Genomic DNA, 14,290 nt, shown 5'->3' on the forward strand with positions numbered 1-14,290 from the left:
GTGCATTTCAAAATCAAACATAGGAAACAAACACGGTTTGCACAACGCTGCCAAAATCCATGCCCAGTGTCAGGGCTGGCAGGTTCCCACTGCAAGAGCAGGCAGGTGGTTTGGCTTGAGTTAATTATTCAGTTTCACGGGGGGAAAGTAGTAAGTGCATGAGACACTTCAGCAGGAGACCAAACAGATGCATTTACACAATTTAATACACAAACGATGCTTAATGCTCCTGTGTCAGGCAGGAGGTTAGACAAGAGGATTATAATGGTCTCCCGGGCTTAACATCTATGAATCTTTCTAGCACCATCTCTGCTCCCTTTGGTGTGACGGGGAGCTTTGCCACGGATTCCAGTAAGAGCGGCCCTGGTTTAACAAGTTCCCAACCTGACCATTCCATTTGGTGCTTTAGCTGTAATGATCTAAAGGAAATAACAGATGAGTTACTCTGGATGAATTATTTCCCCCTTTACTACTAAGGCCATAAGAACGGCCATACTGGGTCAGACCAAAGGTCCATCTAGCCCAGGATCCTGTCTTCCAACAGTGGCCAATGCCAGGTGCCCCAGAGGGAATGAACAGAACAGCTAATCATCAAGTCATCCATCCCCTGTCGCCCACTCCCAGCTTCTGGCAAACAGAGGCTAGAGACACTCAGACCATGGGGTTGTATCCCTGCCCATCTTGGCTAATAGCCATTTACGGACCTGTCCTCCATGAATTTATCTAGTTCTTTTTGGAACCCCGGTATAGTTTTGGCCTTCACAACATCTCCTGGCAATGAGTTCCACAGTTTGACTGCACATTGTACTGACTTTATGATGCTCACATTTAAATACCCAGCAACCAGGCAACTCGATGGTTTGAAGAGATTCTAGCAAATTTTCAGTAAAGCAGAGTTTCTAAAACTGCTTTCATACCTGTACCATTATGGGGGGAAAGAATCAAACCAGGACTGCTCATATTGATTTTCCTCACAGCAACATTTTTTTATTGTTCTTCAATTCAAAACAAGTTCACACTTGAGAGTCAGCTTCTTGCTGTTGCTAGGTCTAGAGTGCAAAGTGGGGCTGGGCTAAAAAAAAATAAAAAATAAGAGGCTAAAGGAAACAGACTTTTCCCAATCAGGTGCAGAGCGTATCCATGATCTTAGAGCTCGATAAAAGGTATGAATGTCTTTGCAGTCTATTGTGTGTCCATGAAGCGGTATTCCTCAAAAATGTATCTGGGCAAAAATGTCAAAAGTAGCTAGTGATTTGGGGGTCCTCAGAGTTTAGATGCCAAAATCTGTGACACCTTAAAGAGCCTGTTTTTCAGCCACGCTGAGCATCCGGCCTCTGAACATTCTGGCCTCTGTTAACACAAAACCCTAAGTCTAAAATATTCAAGACTCCCACCCAGCTCAGCCAGCTCCTTCATGGCTTGGAAACTGTTGTTGCAACCCATCAGTGAACAACCCATCTTATAGTCTCACACCCCGGTCCTAAGAGCACTGTAACACTTGCCCGTTTCTGTCCCAGGTTCTGATCAGTCGCACTGGTGTACGCCGGGAGTAATTCCACTGGTTTCAGGTTTTTGAAAGGGGTTGTCTTCAGTGGAGTTACATGTATGTAACTGAGATCAGAATCCGGCCGTATGACAGTCACAGATTTGTAAGATATACAGTTCAGTCCAAAGCAGACTGTGAGGAGTTACAAAGGGATCTCATAAAACTGGGGGACTGGGCAACAAAATGGCAGATGAAATTCAAGGTTGATAAATGGAAAGCAATGCACATTGGAAAACAATCCCAACTACACATATAAAACGATGGGGTCTAAATGAGCTGTGACCACTCCCAAAAGATCTTGGAGTCATTGCAGACAGTTCAGTGAAAACATCTACTTTATCTGCAGCGACGGTCAAAAAAGCAAACAGAATGCTAGGAGCCATTAGGAAAGGGATGGATAATAAGACATATAGTGGCATTATGACCATTTCTAAGTCCATAGGAATCCCACATCTTGAATACAGCGTGCAATTCTGGTTGCCCCATCTCAAAAAAGATACATTTGAATTGGAAAAGGTACAGAAAAGGGAAGCAAAAATGATTAGGGGGACAGAACAGCTTCCATATGAGGAGAGGTTAAAAAGACTGGGACCGTTCAGCTTGGAAAAGCGATGACGAAAGGTGGATATGGTAGAGGTATAAAATCATATACGGGGTGGAGAAAGTGAATAGGGAAGTGTTATTTACACCGTCACATAACACAAGAACCAGGGGTCACCCAATGAAATTAATAGGCAGCAGGTTTAAAACAAACAAAAGGAAGTATTTTTTCACACAACGCACAGTCAACCTGTGGAACTCCTTGCCAGGGGATGTTGTGAAGTGTAAGCGGAGGACCTGGAGGATAGGTCCATCAATGGCTATCAGCCAAGATGGTCAGGGACACAACCCCATGCTCTGCGTCCCTAAACCTCTGACTGGCAGAAGCTGGGAGTGGATGACAGAAGATGGATCACTCAACAAATACCCCTCTTCTGTGCATTCCCTCTGAAGCGTCAGGCATTGGCCACTGTCGGAAGACAGGATACTGGGCCAGATGGACTATTGATCTGACCCACTATGGCCATTCTAATGTTCTTATAGGTAGTTTGCAGGTCAATGGGAAGCTGATGAACGATGGGAGGAAACCTCACTGTTAAAAAAAGAAAGATACCTTTCTTTACATATGTTACGAACCCCTTACTGTTCTGTACTCACCACAAATACAAGTTTTCCCACGTTTGTCCAGGGGAAGTCATAAAGCAACTGTTTTTCTTCATCTAAATTCTGAGAAACAAATTGCACACTGAGAATGGGATTTAGGAAACCCGAGACAGATTCATTACTTTTACTGACTTAGGAACAAACTGAAACACAGCTGATAACTTCTTTCCCCCCGGCATGCTCAAATTTCGAAGCCCTGTCCTCTAAGGTCTCTAGCGTAGACATGGTTTAAGTTTCATGAAGCCATCCAAAGGGTAAAATTCTCTGTGATGCACATAGGTTATTCTGCATTCATTCCTTGCCTGCCAATCCCAATGACATCAATGAGAAAACAGCCTCTGGAATGCGTGCAGAATATCCAACGCAGATCCAAAGCGCAGCTCAGAGAAGAGGATTCTGCTGACTGACTTTTCTGTAGCCGACATCTCGCAGAGTCAAAGCAATTCATAATATTTGCACCCTTTTTGCAATTTGCTTAGGAAGACGTTTGTCTGTGCAAATCCAAGTGCTGTAATACACTGTAAGTTGTCTAGGATCCCTACTGGTGTGTGCGTGTCTTGCAGGTCCCCCTCTGTTACAGAGCTCAGCTAGGGAGCTGTGACTCTTTAGTTCATGCTGTTGGCACTGGAGATCCCCCGTTTGTTCCTTGGCGCACTGGCTAGCAGCTTAGCACATTTCTAGTGCAGTTAGTGTCTTACTATTCATTTTTACTAGATGATTGACCCAGACAGCGATTGTTGAATTTCAAAAGTATTGGAGAAACTTCTGATTTTAAAAGAAATGATTGAAAAATAATCAGGAGGAGTCAAAAGGGCCAACTTCCACTGGTGAAGCAAAAGCCACTAATTCTAGGCAACCTATGGCACAGGTGCCGAAGGCGGCACGTGAGCTGATTTTCAGTGACACTCTCGCTGCCCGGGTCCTGGCCACCGGTCCGGGGGGCTCTGCATTTTAATTGAATTTGAAATGAAGCTTCTTAAACATTTTCTTAAACTTATTTACTTTACATACAACAATAGTTTAGTTCTATATTATAGACTTATAGAAAGAGACCTTCTAAAAACATTAAAATGGATGACTGACACACGAAACCTTAAATTAGAGTGAATAAATGAAGACTCGGCACGCCACTTCCGAAAGGCTGCTGACCCCTGCTCTAGACCATGAAACTCGAGGTCATCAGATGAGAAAAATGTATCACTGTTTTCATTTCAGACAGCTTGATTTCAGTGAGAAATGCTCAAGATATGAGAGCATAAATGAGAGCAAAAATTGGCTGATGGATACATTCAGCTACGTACCTGAAAGATCTGTATGCCCCGCGTTGTCAACCCAAGGGTTAATGAGGCTTCGATTTCCCTTTTGTCCTAAACAAATCCACAGTGCTTTTAGTAAATACTTTTCAATATAAAATAAACATCATACACTAGATCCCTGAAGAGAAGAAAGGCAATAGCTCAGGCTGTCATTTTGCGGGAAACAATTGTAGCATTATGCTATTTAATAATTGCATGCGGATGGCTCAGGCTTCTTGAATACAGTACGTAAAAAGGATTCGGGTCTGAGTGAGAGAGATTTTATAAACAAACAACATGGTCTAGAATCGGTGATACACCCACAGTTTTGACAGCGCTGCGATTCTCAGATACAGGCATGAACGCACCCCATCAAGAATTCCATTCCACTCCCTGTCAAAACCACCCAAACATTTTCTAGTTTCGAATTCTATAGCAATATACTAAGCCCAACTCCTCTGCATTTCTGAACCAACACTTTTGCATTCCCATTTGCTACCGGGAAAGATTTTGAAACCTGGAGCCAAAGGTCGCACAACTTCCTGAATCGCTTAAGCCTATTGCATCTGTTCCAAATACTGGACGTGTTTGAAAGACCTACAGTAAATAAATCTACTCCTACTGCGTAGGTATCTTCTCTAATCGCTTCCATCTGCTGCGCAGTAACAACACAGTCTCAAATGTTCTATACTAGATGTCATGTCATTAAAAATGCACATCAATTGCTGGGTTTATTTGAAGCACTTTATGTAAATAAATCTAAGCAAACGTCTCAACTCAGCCCCCAAAAACAGACTCACAGAAAAGTGACAGAAATTAAAGACAGTCCCAAAAAAAGGGGGTGTAAAAACCTTTAGGTTTCTGCAGAAGACATTTTAAAAGAGAAGCTCAATTGTCTTTTAAAATAAAGACAACCCATTTTCCGATATTTAGACAAAAACTTAAGAGGGAAGGAGAGCACGCCGAGGCAGGGCTGGAAAAGTCTCTGATGCATGTTAACCCTGGATATTCAGGACACATTAGGCATTATCCATCCAGGTAAAACACCCGTGTTGGAAGGTGTGTGATGTCATTATTGGGCATCATCCGTATGGGTTTCATAAAGACCGTGGCTTGAGAATTGTTACTGTTACAGGCATCCAGGGCTGGACTGTCGTTGTTACAACCATCAAGGGCTGGATCGTGACATTACAATGTGCCCTGTGTAAGGGCTGGTGCATCACTGTAGTGCCCCAGGAGCAGACCGAGATATTGGGATCCTCCATGGCTCCCCTTTGCTGTGGTGGGAGGAGCAAGTTACCCCCCGTAACCCCATTCACTTGGCCAGCTACTCTGGTCAGTGAGTATGGATGGAAAGGGATGGGGGGCCCCCCTGAGTCTCAGATTACTTGCACCCAACAGGGGTACCAGGTGAGTAGCCAGAAGTCACTATCTTAGGGGAGGAGGAACAGGAAGGGCAGGGCGGTGACAATCACCACACCCATGTGCCAGAGTGCGAAAGTAAGAGGCTCCAGATGTGCGTTTGCAGCGGAGCAGTCCTACCATTCTGAACCGAGGATTTGAGATTCATTAAAGAAATGGGTATTTGGGAAGGGTTCTCTCCCCCCCGGCATTCACACAGCCAAGCCAAAACAGGCATGTAACAATGCATAATCTGGGCCATTAGTTCAAAAGCTCTAGCGATTGACACGTATTGAGTCCTCTTACAGGCAGGAGAATGCTGACAAGAGGAGAACTGCCCCAAAGAAGCCATCATTGGAAAAATCCTTTTATCCCAGCAACAGCCCAGCTGCACAGCCGGTGGAAGTTGGCATGCCTCTACTAAAGGCAGCGGAGCGTCGCCGATTTAAAAAAGGGGCTTGAGAACTAGATAAATTCATGGAGGTTAAGTCCATTAATGGCTATTAGCCAGGATGGGTAAGGAATGGTGTCCCTAGCCTCCGTTTGTCAGAGGGTGGAGATGGATGGCAGGAGACAGATCACTTGATCATTGCCTGTTAGGTTCACTCCCTCTGGGGCACCTGGCATTGGCCACTGTCAGAAGACAGGATGCTGGGCTGGATGGACCTTTGGTCTGACCCAATATGGCCGTTCTTATGTTCTTATGACACTGCAAGGAAGTCAATGGGCGTTTTGCCATGGACATCAATGGGAGCAGGATCAGGACCCAGGTGAGGATTTGGAACAACAGCGCAATAAAAAGGCTTAAAAACTCAATTGAACAGTTCAGATCCAGTGATTTCAGTGAAGTGACTCCTGATTTCGGCAGAGCACTTGCTTGAAGTGAAGTATGTGCTTAGGTACATGTCAGTGCTTTGTTGAATCGGGGCCTAACTTGGCTTTAGATCCGTGTAACTGCATTTCAATGGAGTTACTCCTGATTTACGGCTGCGTAAGCAAGAAGAGAGTCATGGCTTGCATGTTAACACAGCAGTATTAGGAATGGTTCTATCCGAGCTAATGCCGGCCTCTGTTGAAGCGTAACTGGGTGGTGGTTATTAATGCACTGGGGGGAAAAGGAAGAGAGACGTGGAGGAAGAATACACAAAAGAGGACGAGCAAACGTTGGTCATTTCAAGCACAGACAACCTGGAAAAATAAATCTCGCAGCTGTTTCCAGCCAGATGCCATCTCCACAGCATTCAGCGTTCGAATCCTCTTTAATAATTCATTCCATTGCTGGAATTCATCGTATTTGTATTTGCAGTTTGCGGTTACCCTGCTCTCCAGCCGACAAACGTCTTCTCTTTAATGTGAGGACTGTTACAAAACGCCGTGTGAAACATCAGGCTGTATCAAACACATTGCTTCATTCCCAGGAGGAAAGAAATGTAACATTTGTCACGGGAGGGTGAGAAATTACCCCGGAAATCTTGTATGCTGCGCAGCATAATATATTATGCTCACCCATCCCAGCGGTATACTATGCCTGCTTTTCATCTCGTCTCCTCTTAACTTTTATTTTTAAAAGTACTATAAAAAGCAGCAGCATCCGGCCTCTCGGAGTTAAGTGCATCACTGATCTGCCTCTAAGACTGATCCATGATAACGATCCAGCGACATCTCAAATGCAGCACTTCCCAAAGCATGCTAGAAATTATTCAGCGGCTGTCCTTTTTAATAAAAAGCGCCCCAAATCAAAAGCGTATCATCTGCCCTGCAGCTCGGCTGCCCTCTCTTACCTTATACAATCTGTAGTAATGAACAGCGACATCATCCAGCCGCACTGCCTCCTTAATATATTTAAGATGTGCTTCAGAGGCGGTGAGCGCAAACTGATCTTTGTGCATGTTTGGAATGTGCTTTAAGATGTAGTCTTTCCCTCGCTTGGTCAGCACCTGTGAGAAGAAAATCAAGAGACACCATTCAGTGCCTGCTCATGGGATGAAAGCAGCAGCCTGCAACTGGCCTGCTGCTTGTGAGAGGCAGGAAAACAGGAACTATTTTTTTAAAGTGAGGTTTCCATGTGGGTTATGACCTATTGTACCACCTGTTAGTCTATTGCTCTTAGATAGCTGCACAATATCTGAGCACCTCACGATTCCCTTGTGAGGCAGGGCAGGGCTAATATCCCTATGGGGAACAGCAGCAGAGAGAGAATAAGTGACTTGCCCAGGCTCACACAGGGAGTCTGTGTCAGAGGAGGGAATGGAACCCTGGTCTCCTAAGCCACAGGCTACTGCCCTAACTACTGGCCATCCTTCCGGCTACCGTCTGTCACCATGTTCTGTGGCTGAACCGGCAACACCGGGAAGCCACTGGGCTCCTCCCACTAGCGCCGCACAGCTAAGGAGCTGTTACTTAGCACTGAGGAAATAAAATCATGGGCAACAGCGAAGTACTAAAGCAGATCCACTGTCCAGAGTTTTAAAGACAGACCAGGGCGTAACAGCCTCCTCCCTGCGGTGCTGCCAAGCAAGTTCCCTGGTTCAGCAGGCTTTATTTCACCTCCAGCTGCCCAGAGCTGGATGGGGGCAAAGAGACCCAGCCCCCGCCTTAGGGATAATGCACCAGCGGCACTGCTCCCAGGGGGACAGGGCTCCTGGACTGCCAGGGAAAGGGTGGCTGCAGCACCCAGTGCCCCGGAGATATAGGAAGGAAACCGCCACAGAGCGCTAGCCTTCCCCCACCGCTGCCTGGGCCTCGCCCTCCACCCATCTCCAGTCGGAGAGAGGCTGGTGCAGGCCCCTGCATGGCCTGTGCCCCGGAGCAGGTCAGACTAGCCAATCTAACGGGCCCTCCTGGCCTTTAACACTATAAAGCTATAGGACGACCTGCTCTTCCTCTCTCCTGGGCCAGGTGTCCTTAAACCTCTCTCCTGCCGAGGGTAGAAGGACTACCTCCCGGGGGAGGTTTCTAAAAGCTCTGGGGTGGTGGGGAGAGCAAGGCAGCACACAGGGCCTGGGGCAAAGTGCACCAGTCGATGGAGAGACCCACCCCCCTGACTCCAGCAGGCTCTGGGTCAGGTCACAGCTTTTCAGAAAAGTTCAGCTCCTACAACTGGGGCCAGATTTTCCCAGGAGCTCAGCACAGGGGGTTGTTGCAAGGATTCATTAGTCAGGGTTTGCACAGCACTTAGCCAGTGCGAGGAGGCTATTACTTCTCAGTGGATCTGTTCCTACACAAGGCTGAAATTCCTCCCGATCACAAAAGCACGTTTGCAAAGCCCAAACCCTGGCTGTGGAAAGGCTCCGAGCTCCCTTCCGAACCATGCAGAACGCAGCATTTAACCAAGCGAGCCATGTACCTTGGGCTTCCACTCAATACTTGGCCCTTCCATGGCCCTGAACCGTCACAGCCTTGCTGCAGGCAGCTACCGATCACCCCCATTTTGCAGGCGTGGAAGCAGGAACGGAGGGGTGAACAGGCAGTGTTGGGAATACAACACTCCCCACTCCCAGACCCACACTCCAACCACTAGGTTCAACATGGCTGCCCGGGATTCATTCATTCTGGCTGCCAGATGTAGCGGGGGTATCACCGGAAGAACATCGGTGCTTCTGCTGCAGGATGCGGGGCCTCAACAAACAACCTGACAGATGATCCTGGAATCGTCACAAACGGCTCCAACAGCATGAAATGCCAAGCACGGGCTCTCTTCTCCATTCATGTTTACTGTAACCAAGAGGTTAGATCCCCGAAACCCAGCAATAAGGGACCGTGGCATTCGAGGCCGGCCATGCACCTGCTTTTCAGCTGCAGACGGTCACCACGCTGCGTCATGGCACTGCTAGTGTATTGTACTCCACAGGGTGCGTGCTAGGCTGGCATAGTCCCTTACTGCAGCCTCATCTGTCGATACAGTGCCAACGCCCTGCCCGGCATTAGCTCCGCCGGCGAAAGCACTCTTCTTCCAGCCGGGCTCTGACAGCACCGCTCTGTTGCTTGGGGGGGGTGTGAATTTTTCCACAAGCCTAACTGCTCTGCTAGAACTTCACAGCACAGGCCAAGCCTGAGAGAGACAGAGACACTTTCCACTCCAATGACATGCCTATGGCAATTTGCCCCAACGCCCTTGGACATTTTGGGGAAGCAATCCCGTTTTGTTCCCTCACTCTCCCGTTCACCCACCCAGTCCCACTAGTCAATGGAGTTTCACAGAGGTAAGTTCAAGGCAGAATTTGACCTAGCAACATAATAAAACGGTACCGTTTTCTCACAACGTATCACCCCCACAGACTGAAATTCTAGATCACCTTACATTAATGGCCATTATAAGTGGCTATAGACTATATTCATGCTGAGTAGTGGGTTTTCTCCTCTGCAATTTCAGAGGCTGGACTAAGGGTAGGTCTACACTTACCTCCGGGTCCGGCGGCAGGCAATCGAGCTTCTGGGATCTATTTATCGCGTCTTGTCTATACGCGATAAATCGATCCCAGAAGTGCTTGCTGTCGACGCCGGTACTCCAGCTCGGCGAGAGGAGTACGCGGCATCGACGGGGGAGCCTGCCTGCCGCGTCTGGACCCGCGGTAAGTTCGAACTAAGGTACTTCGAATTCAGCTACGTTATTAACGTAGCTGAATTTGCGTACCTTAGTTCGAAATGGGGGGTTAGTGTGGACCAGGCCTTAGACATACGGATACAGAACAGTTAGAACATAAGAACGGCCACACTGGGTCAGACCAAAGGTCCATCTGGCCCAGTGTCCTGTCTTCCAACAATGGCCAATGCCAGGTGCCCCCAGAGGGAATGAATAGAAGAGGTAATCACCAAGAGATCCAGTCCGTTACCCATTCCCAGCTTCTAGCGAACAGGCTAGGGACACCATTCCTGCCCATCCTGGCTAATAGCCATTGATGGACCTATCCTCCATGAACCTATCCAGTTCTTCTTTGAACCCCGTTATAATCTTGGCCTTCACAACATCCTCTGGCAAAAAGAGGCTAAAACACGGGAGTGGGGAGGTGTGTATTTTTATTTTCTATTCTTATTAAGTTTGACTCTTCCATGATGCTCACAGTGCACACAAGGTTCTCTGGATGCGAAAGTTTGCACAGAGATCTTTACATCCATCATTCAGTATTTGTATGCAGAGACGCGGCCACTCTCCATAGACTCCACCTCTGAGAAAGCAGTCAGTTATTTCACTGGCAGCAAGATGTGGCCTAACGTGTGCTCCTGGAAAGGACTTCATTTAAGCAATTTCCAGGTGATAAAAAGTGGATAAATATCACAGCGCGAAGGGCTGTTCTTGAGCCCTGCCCTCTGAGACAGGGAAGCAGGCAAGTCTCCCAGAAAGCCTATTTAGGTATTTAGCAGAATCCGAACAGTACCAGCTGAGCACTTCACTTGGATGTCGCTCAGTCTGAAAGCCATGGTCAGCGATAAGCATGTGTGGATCTGAAGAAGAGCTTTGCCCTTCGGCCTCATTTAACCAACTGTGCTGGTTAAGTATGGAAAAAAAACCCTAGACTCCTAACTGCCAGAAAAAGCCCTAGTGTAGATGCAGCAAAAAAGTCCTTTTGGCGATACAACGTAGTTTGTTTGGGGAAGTGGTATAGTTATACCAGCAAAAGAACTTTTAGAAGCTGCATCTCCACTCGGAGGATTTACCAATACAGCTGTAGTGGCAAACCTTTCCTTGTGTAGATAAGGCCTTAGTGTTCACAAAGAGAAATATAGTGATCCACTACAGACAGTTATTCATGACCATTTTTCAAACAGCTTATTGCCCCATTCTTAACGAAGAAAAAGGACAAAGCACCTACGAGCACAGAGTGACCTACACTTTCACAAAGCTCTTGGGAACCCACAAAGTTGCAGCGGGATTATCCTAGTGTTCAAGAAATAGGACTGACTCCCCAAAAGCAGATGTTTACTTCCATTTTCGGCTAGCGATTTCAAAGTCAAACCCCCAAATCCCATTAAAACTCAATGTGAACTGAGTGCCTAACTCCCTTAGGCTCCTTGGTAATGCTTTAAGGCTGGGATCGTCAAGCATTTCAGCAACTGGTTATGAGACCAGTTGGCTAAATTCTGCCCATTCAAGTACACCCCAGCGTACTAAAACAACTTTCTGGAGTGAGTTTTTAGATGCTGTGTGGGACATGCAGTGACTCTGGGCTAAGAAAACGAGGTAATTATTTTTTAGCTAAACCGGGAGTTGGCCGAAACCAGTGAGCTCTGTTAAAGAGAATAAGGGGGGCAATCGAAAGGGACAACAGTGCCTACGTCTTTATTAACCTTTTCATGTTGCACATCCAATGGCTACTGCAAACAGGGCCGGCTCTAGGCACCAGCAAAACAAGCTGGTGTTTGGGGTGGCACATTGACGCCCCTAAAAATGTGCCCCGGCCGCCCTAGCTCACCTCCGCTGCTGCTGCCGCCGCTTGCGCACCACGGCACGTGAAACAGCTGATTCGCGCGCCGCTGCTCCCCCTCCCTCCCAGGCTTGAGAGCCTGGGGGTAGGAGGCAGGGCTGGGGATTTGGGGAAGGGGCATAGTTGAGGCGGGGCCAGGGGGTGGGGTAAGAAACAAACGGGGGGGGGGGGGGGGGGGCAAAATTGATTTTGCTTGGGGCAGCAAAAATCCTAGAGTTGGCCCTGACTGCAAAAGCATTGACACCAACGAGTCACTTTAGGGTCAGGGTGGCCAGCGACTGAAGATGATTTTCCAGGGTGATGCGGTGGCTGAAGAGCAAATGCAAACTTCGGAAGCATAAGCAGGGGCATATTGACTAGAAGCAGGCAGGTGTTAACACTGCAAATGGCACCAGCGAGGCCACTACTGCGACACTGCGTCCAGTTGTGGCGTCCACACTTCAGAAAGGACGTTGACGTATTGAAGGGGTGCAGGGAAGAGCTCTGATAAGGATTCAAGGTAGTTGCTGAAAATTTTTCATTTCTCAATGAACCTCCCCCCGGCCCTCACCAAAAGGCATCGAAACGGGATATTTCCCATGGAAACTTCCATTTTCATGAAAAGCCGTTGTGAAGAGCTCTACTTGCCATCCTGCCCTCCGTTCAGGACAGACGTACAGCAGTGGTACAGTGGGGGCACTGTGACGGGGTGTATAAACCCCACTCCAGAACTGAAGGGGTTAAGGAACAGCTCTGGGCCCAGACCACTCCACCCCTCTACCCCTCCATGGCTGGCCCCAGTTGGAGGCGGAGCTTAAAAGGGAACCAGACAACACAGAATGGGGCCAGACAGGGCAGGGCAGGGCAGAGACCCACCCTGAGAGCTCCTGAGGGAGGGTGCTACAGAAGCCATTCGCTGGGAGGAATGCCTGCCTGCTGAGTCTTGTGGGGCTGCAGCTGCTGTTATTTGCTTTTCCTTTATTACCTTGCCTCAGACTTCAAGGCTTTGGGTGGGAGGTGGATGATAGGAAGCGGCCCAGGGAGAGACAGCCTTGAGCTCTGCCTTTTAGTCACTATATGGCCTTGAGTGAGTGTCATTACTCTCCTGCCTTGGTTTCCCTAAGTGTAAAATGGGATTGTTACTATTGTGGCACATGAGAGATTAGTTAATGGCTGCAGTGTGACAGTTTACACTTGTCAGGTGTCACAGACGGGTTACATATCATTTCTGTTCATTTTCAAGAGAGCAGAGACAGTGAGAAAAGAGCTCATTTGTCTGCAGGGTGTTGACAGATCTATAAAGGGTTTAAAGTTTAAACAACTCCCAGCTGGGCTGAAGCTGGGGTACACTGTTCCATCCTGATGCACTGTCAAACCAGGTGGGATGTAAGCTCCTGAAAAGGAAGGTTTGAAATGGAGACACTGGCTCAACCCTGCTCTAAGTGTGTAACCAGTCTACACTGTGAGTGCACTCATGTTTTCACTAGGGGGTGTCATCTGGAGTGTTTTAACGTGCAGCGAAAGCTCACAACTAGCCAGCCAAGCACATCAGAGACGGCAAGTGGTAACGTTAACCCACAGGCCAAGAGAAAGAACCGTCCGTGCACTATCATCAAAGTAAGGCCCCGCTCCTGCAAACATGCACAAGAGTAAGTTACCTATGTGCATAAGGGTTTGCAAGACTGGAGTGCATGATACATGCAGGTTGGATGCAACTGAAATGCCATGAGGAGTCCCAAAAAACTGCTAAAAAGGCCACATTAGCCTGACATGTTTATAACAATTTGCCTTAATTAAAAAACCAAAAACCCTGTTTCTGGTAGAGCCCCCTTTAAACAGGATCACCTGGCATTTAAAAATCACCCTAGCAGGGTTTTATGAAGGCATTGGTGCTCCCCCGCTGATGTTTATTAGTCTTTTCAGCAAAGGGGAAACTGACTAAGGGCCCACTCCAGTAATGCAGTTAAGCCCATGCTTAATTTAAGCACCTGAGTAGTCCCGGTGGACCACTTGCATACTTAAAAGTTAAGGGCTTGTCTGGACCAGGGCTACTAAAGGAGACAACAGCAAAACTGACTATACTCAAGGTACTGTGAAAAACCCAGCTGACTAAATGGAGAGCAATGACTTTTTCCCCACCAGCGTCTCTCAGCGACCGCACTCTGTTAACTGCGGCAGGTGCCGGTACGACAACATTCGAGGACTGAAACGCGACTCACACGTAGACTGTGTCCCTTTAGCTTCACACCTGTTTTCTGGTGCAGGACAAAGGCTGGCCCCATCTTGGCTTTTGGTTACGTGCACCCTGGCTGGCTTCTGCTGCGGGGAGCGATGCAGAGAAAGGAGAAGATTCGCACTGCCTGCGCCGTGGCCGTGCAGGAAGGGGGCTGCCAGAGGAAACGGCTGGGCCGGGAGCTGGGCAGGCTTGAGCGAGATACGTTCCT

General features: G+C 47.8%; 1 protein-coding gene across 4 annotated transcripts in view; it reads right to left on the minus strand.

Moving 5' to 3' along the window:
- FRMD6 (FERM domain containing 6) overlaps nt 1-14,290 on the minus strand; it is a 165,757-nt gene that overhangs the window by 12,597 nt on the left and 138,870 nt on the right. For all 4 annotated transcript variants that reach the window (XR_010600834.1, XM_024105480.3, XM_024105479.3 and 1 more), the window contains 3 exons: nt 7,227-7,382; nt 4,051-4,116; nt 2,744-2,812 (listed from right to left, as the gene is read on the minus strand). Coding sequence is in view for 3 of the 4 variants with exons in the window: in XM_024105480.3 (XP_023961248.1) it covers nt 2,744-2,812; nt 4,051-4,116; nt 7,227-7,382 (291 nt within the window). In the remaining variant the exon portion in view is untranslated. The remainder of the gene's footprint in view (nt 1-2,743; nt 2,813-4,050; nt 4,117-7,226; nt 7,383-14,290) is intronic.

Source organism: Chrysemys picta, chromosome 4 (assembly GCF_011386835.1).
Source record: "Chrysemys picta bellii isolate R12L10 chromosome 4, ASM1138683v2, whole genome shotgun sequence".
NCBI lineage: Eukaryota > Metazoa > Chordata > Testudines > Emydidae > Chrysemys > Chrysemys picta.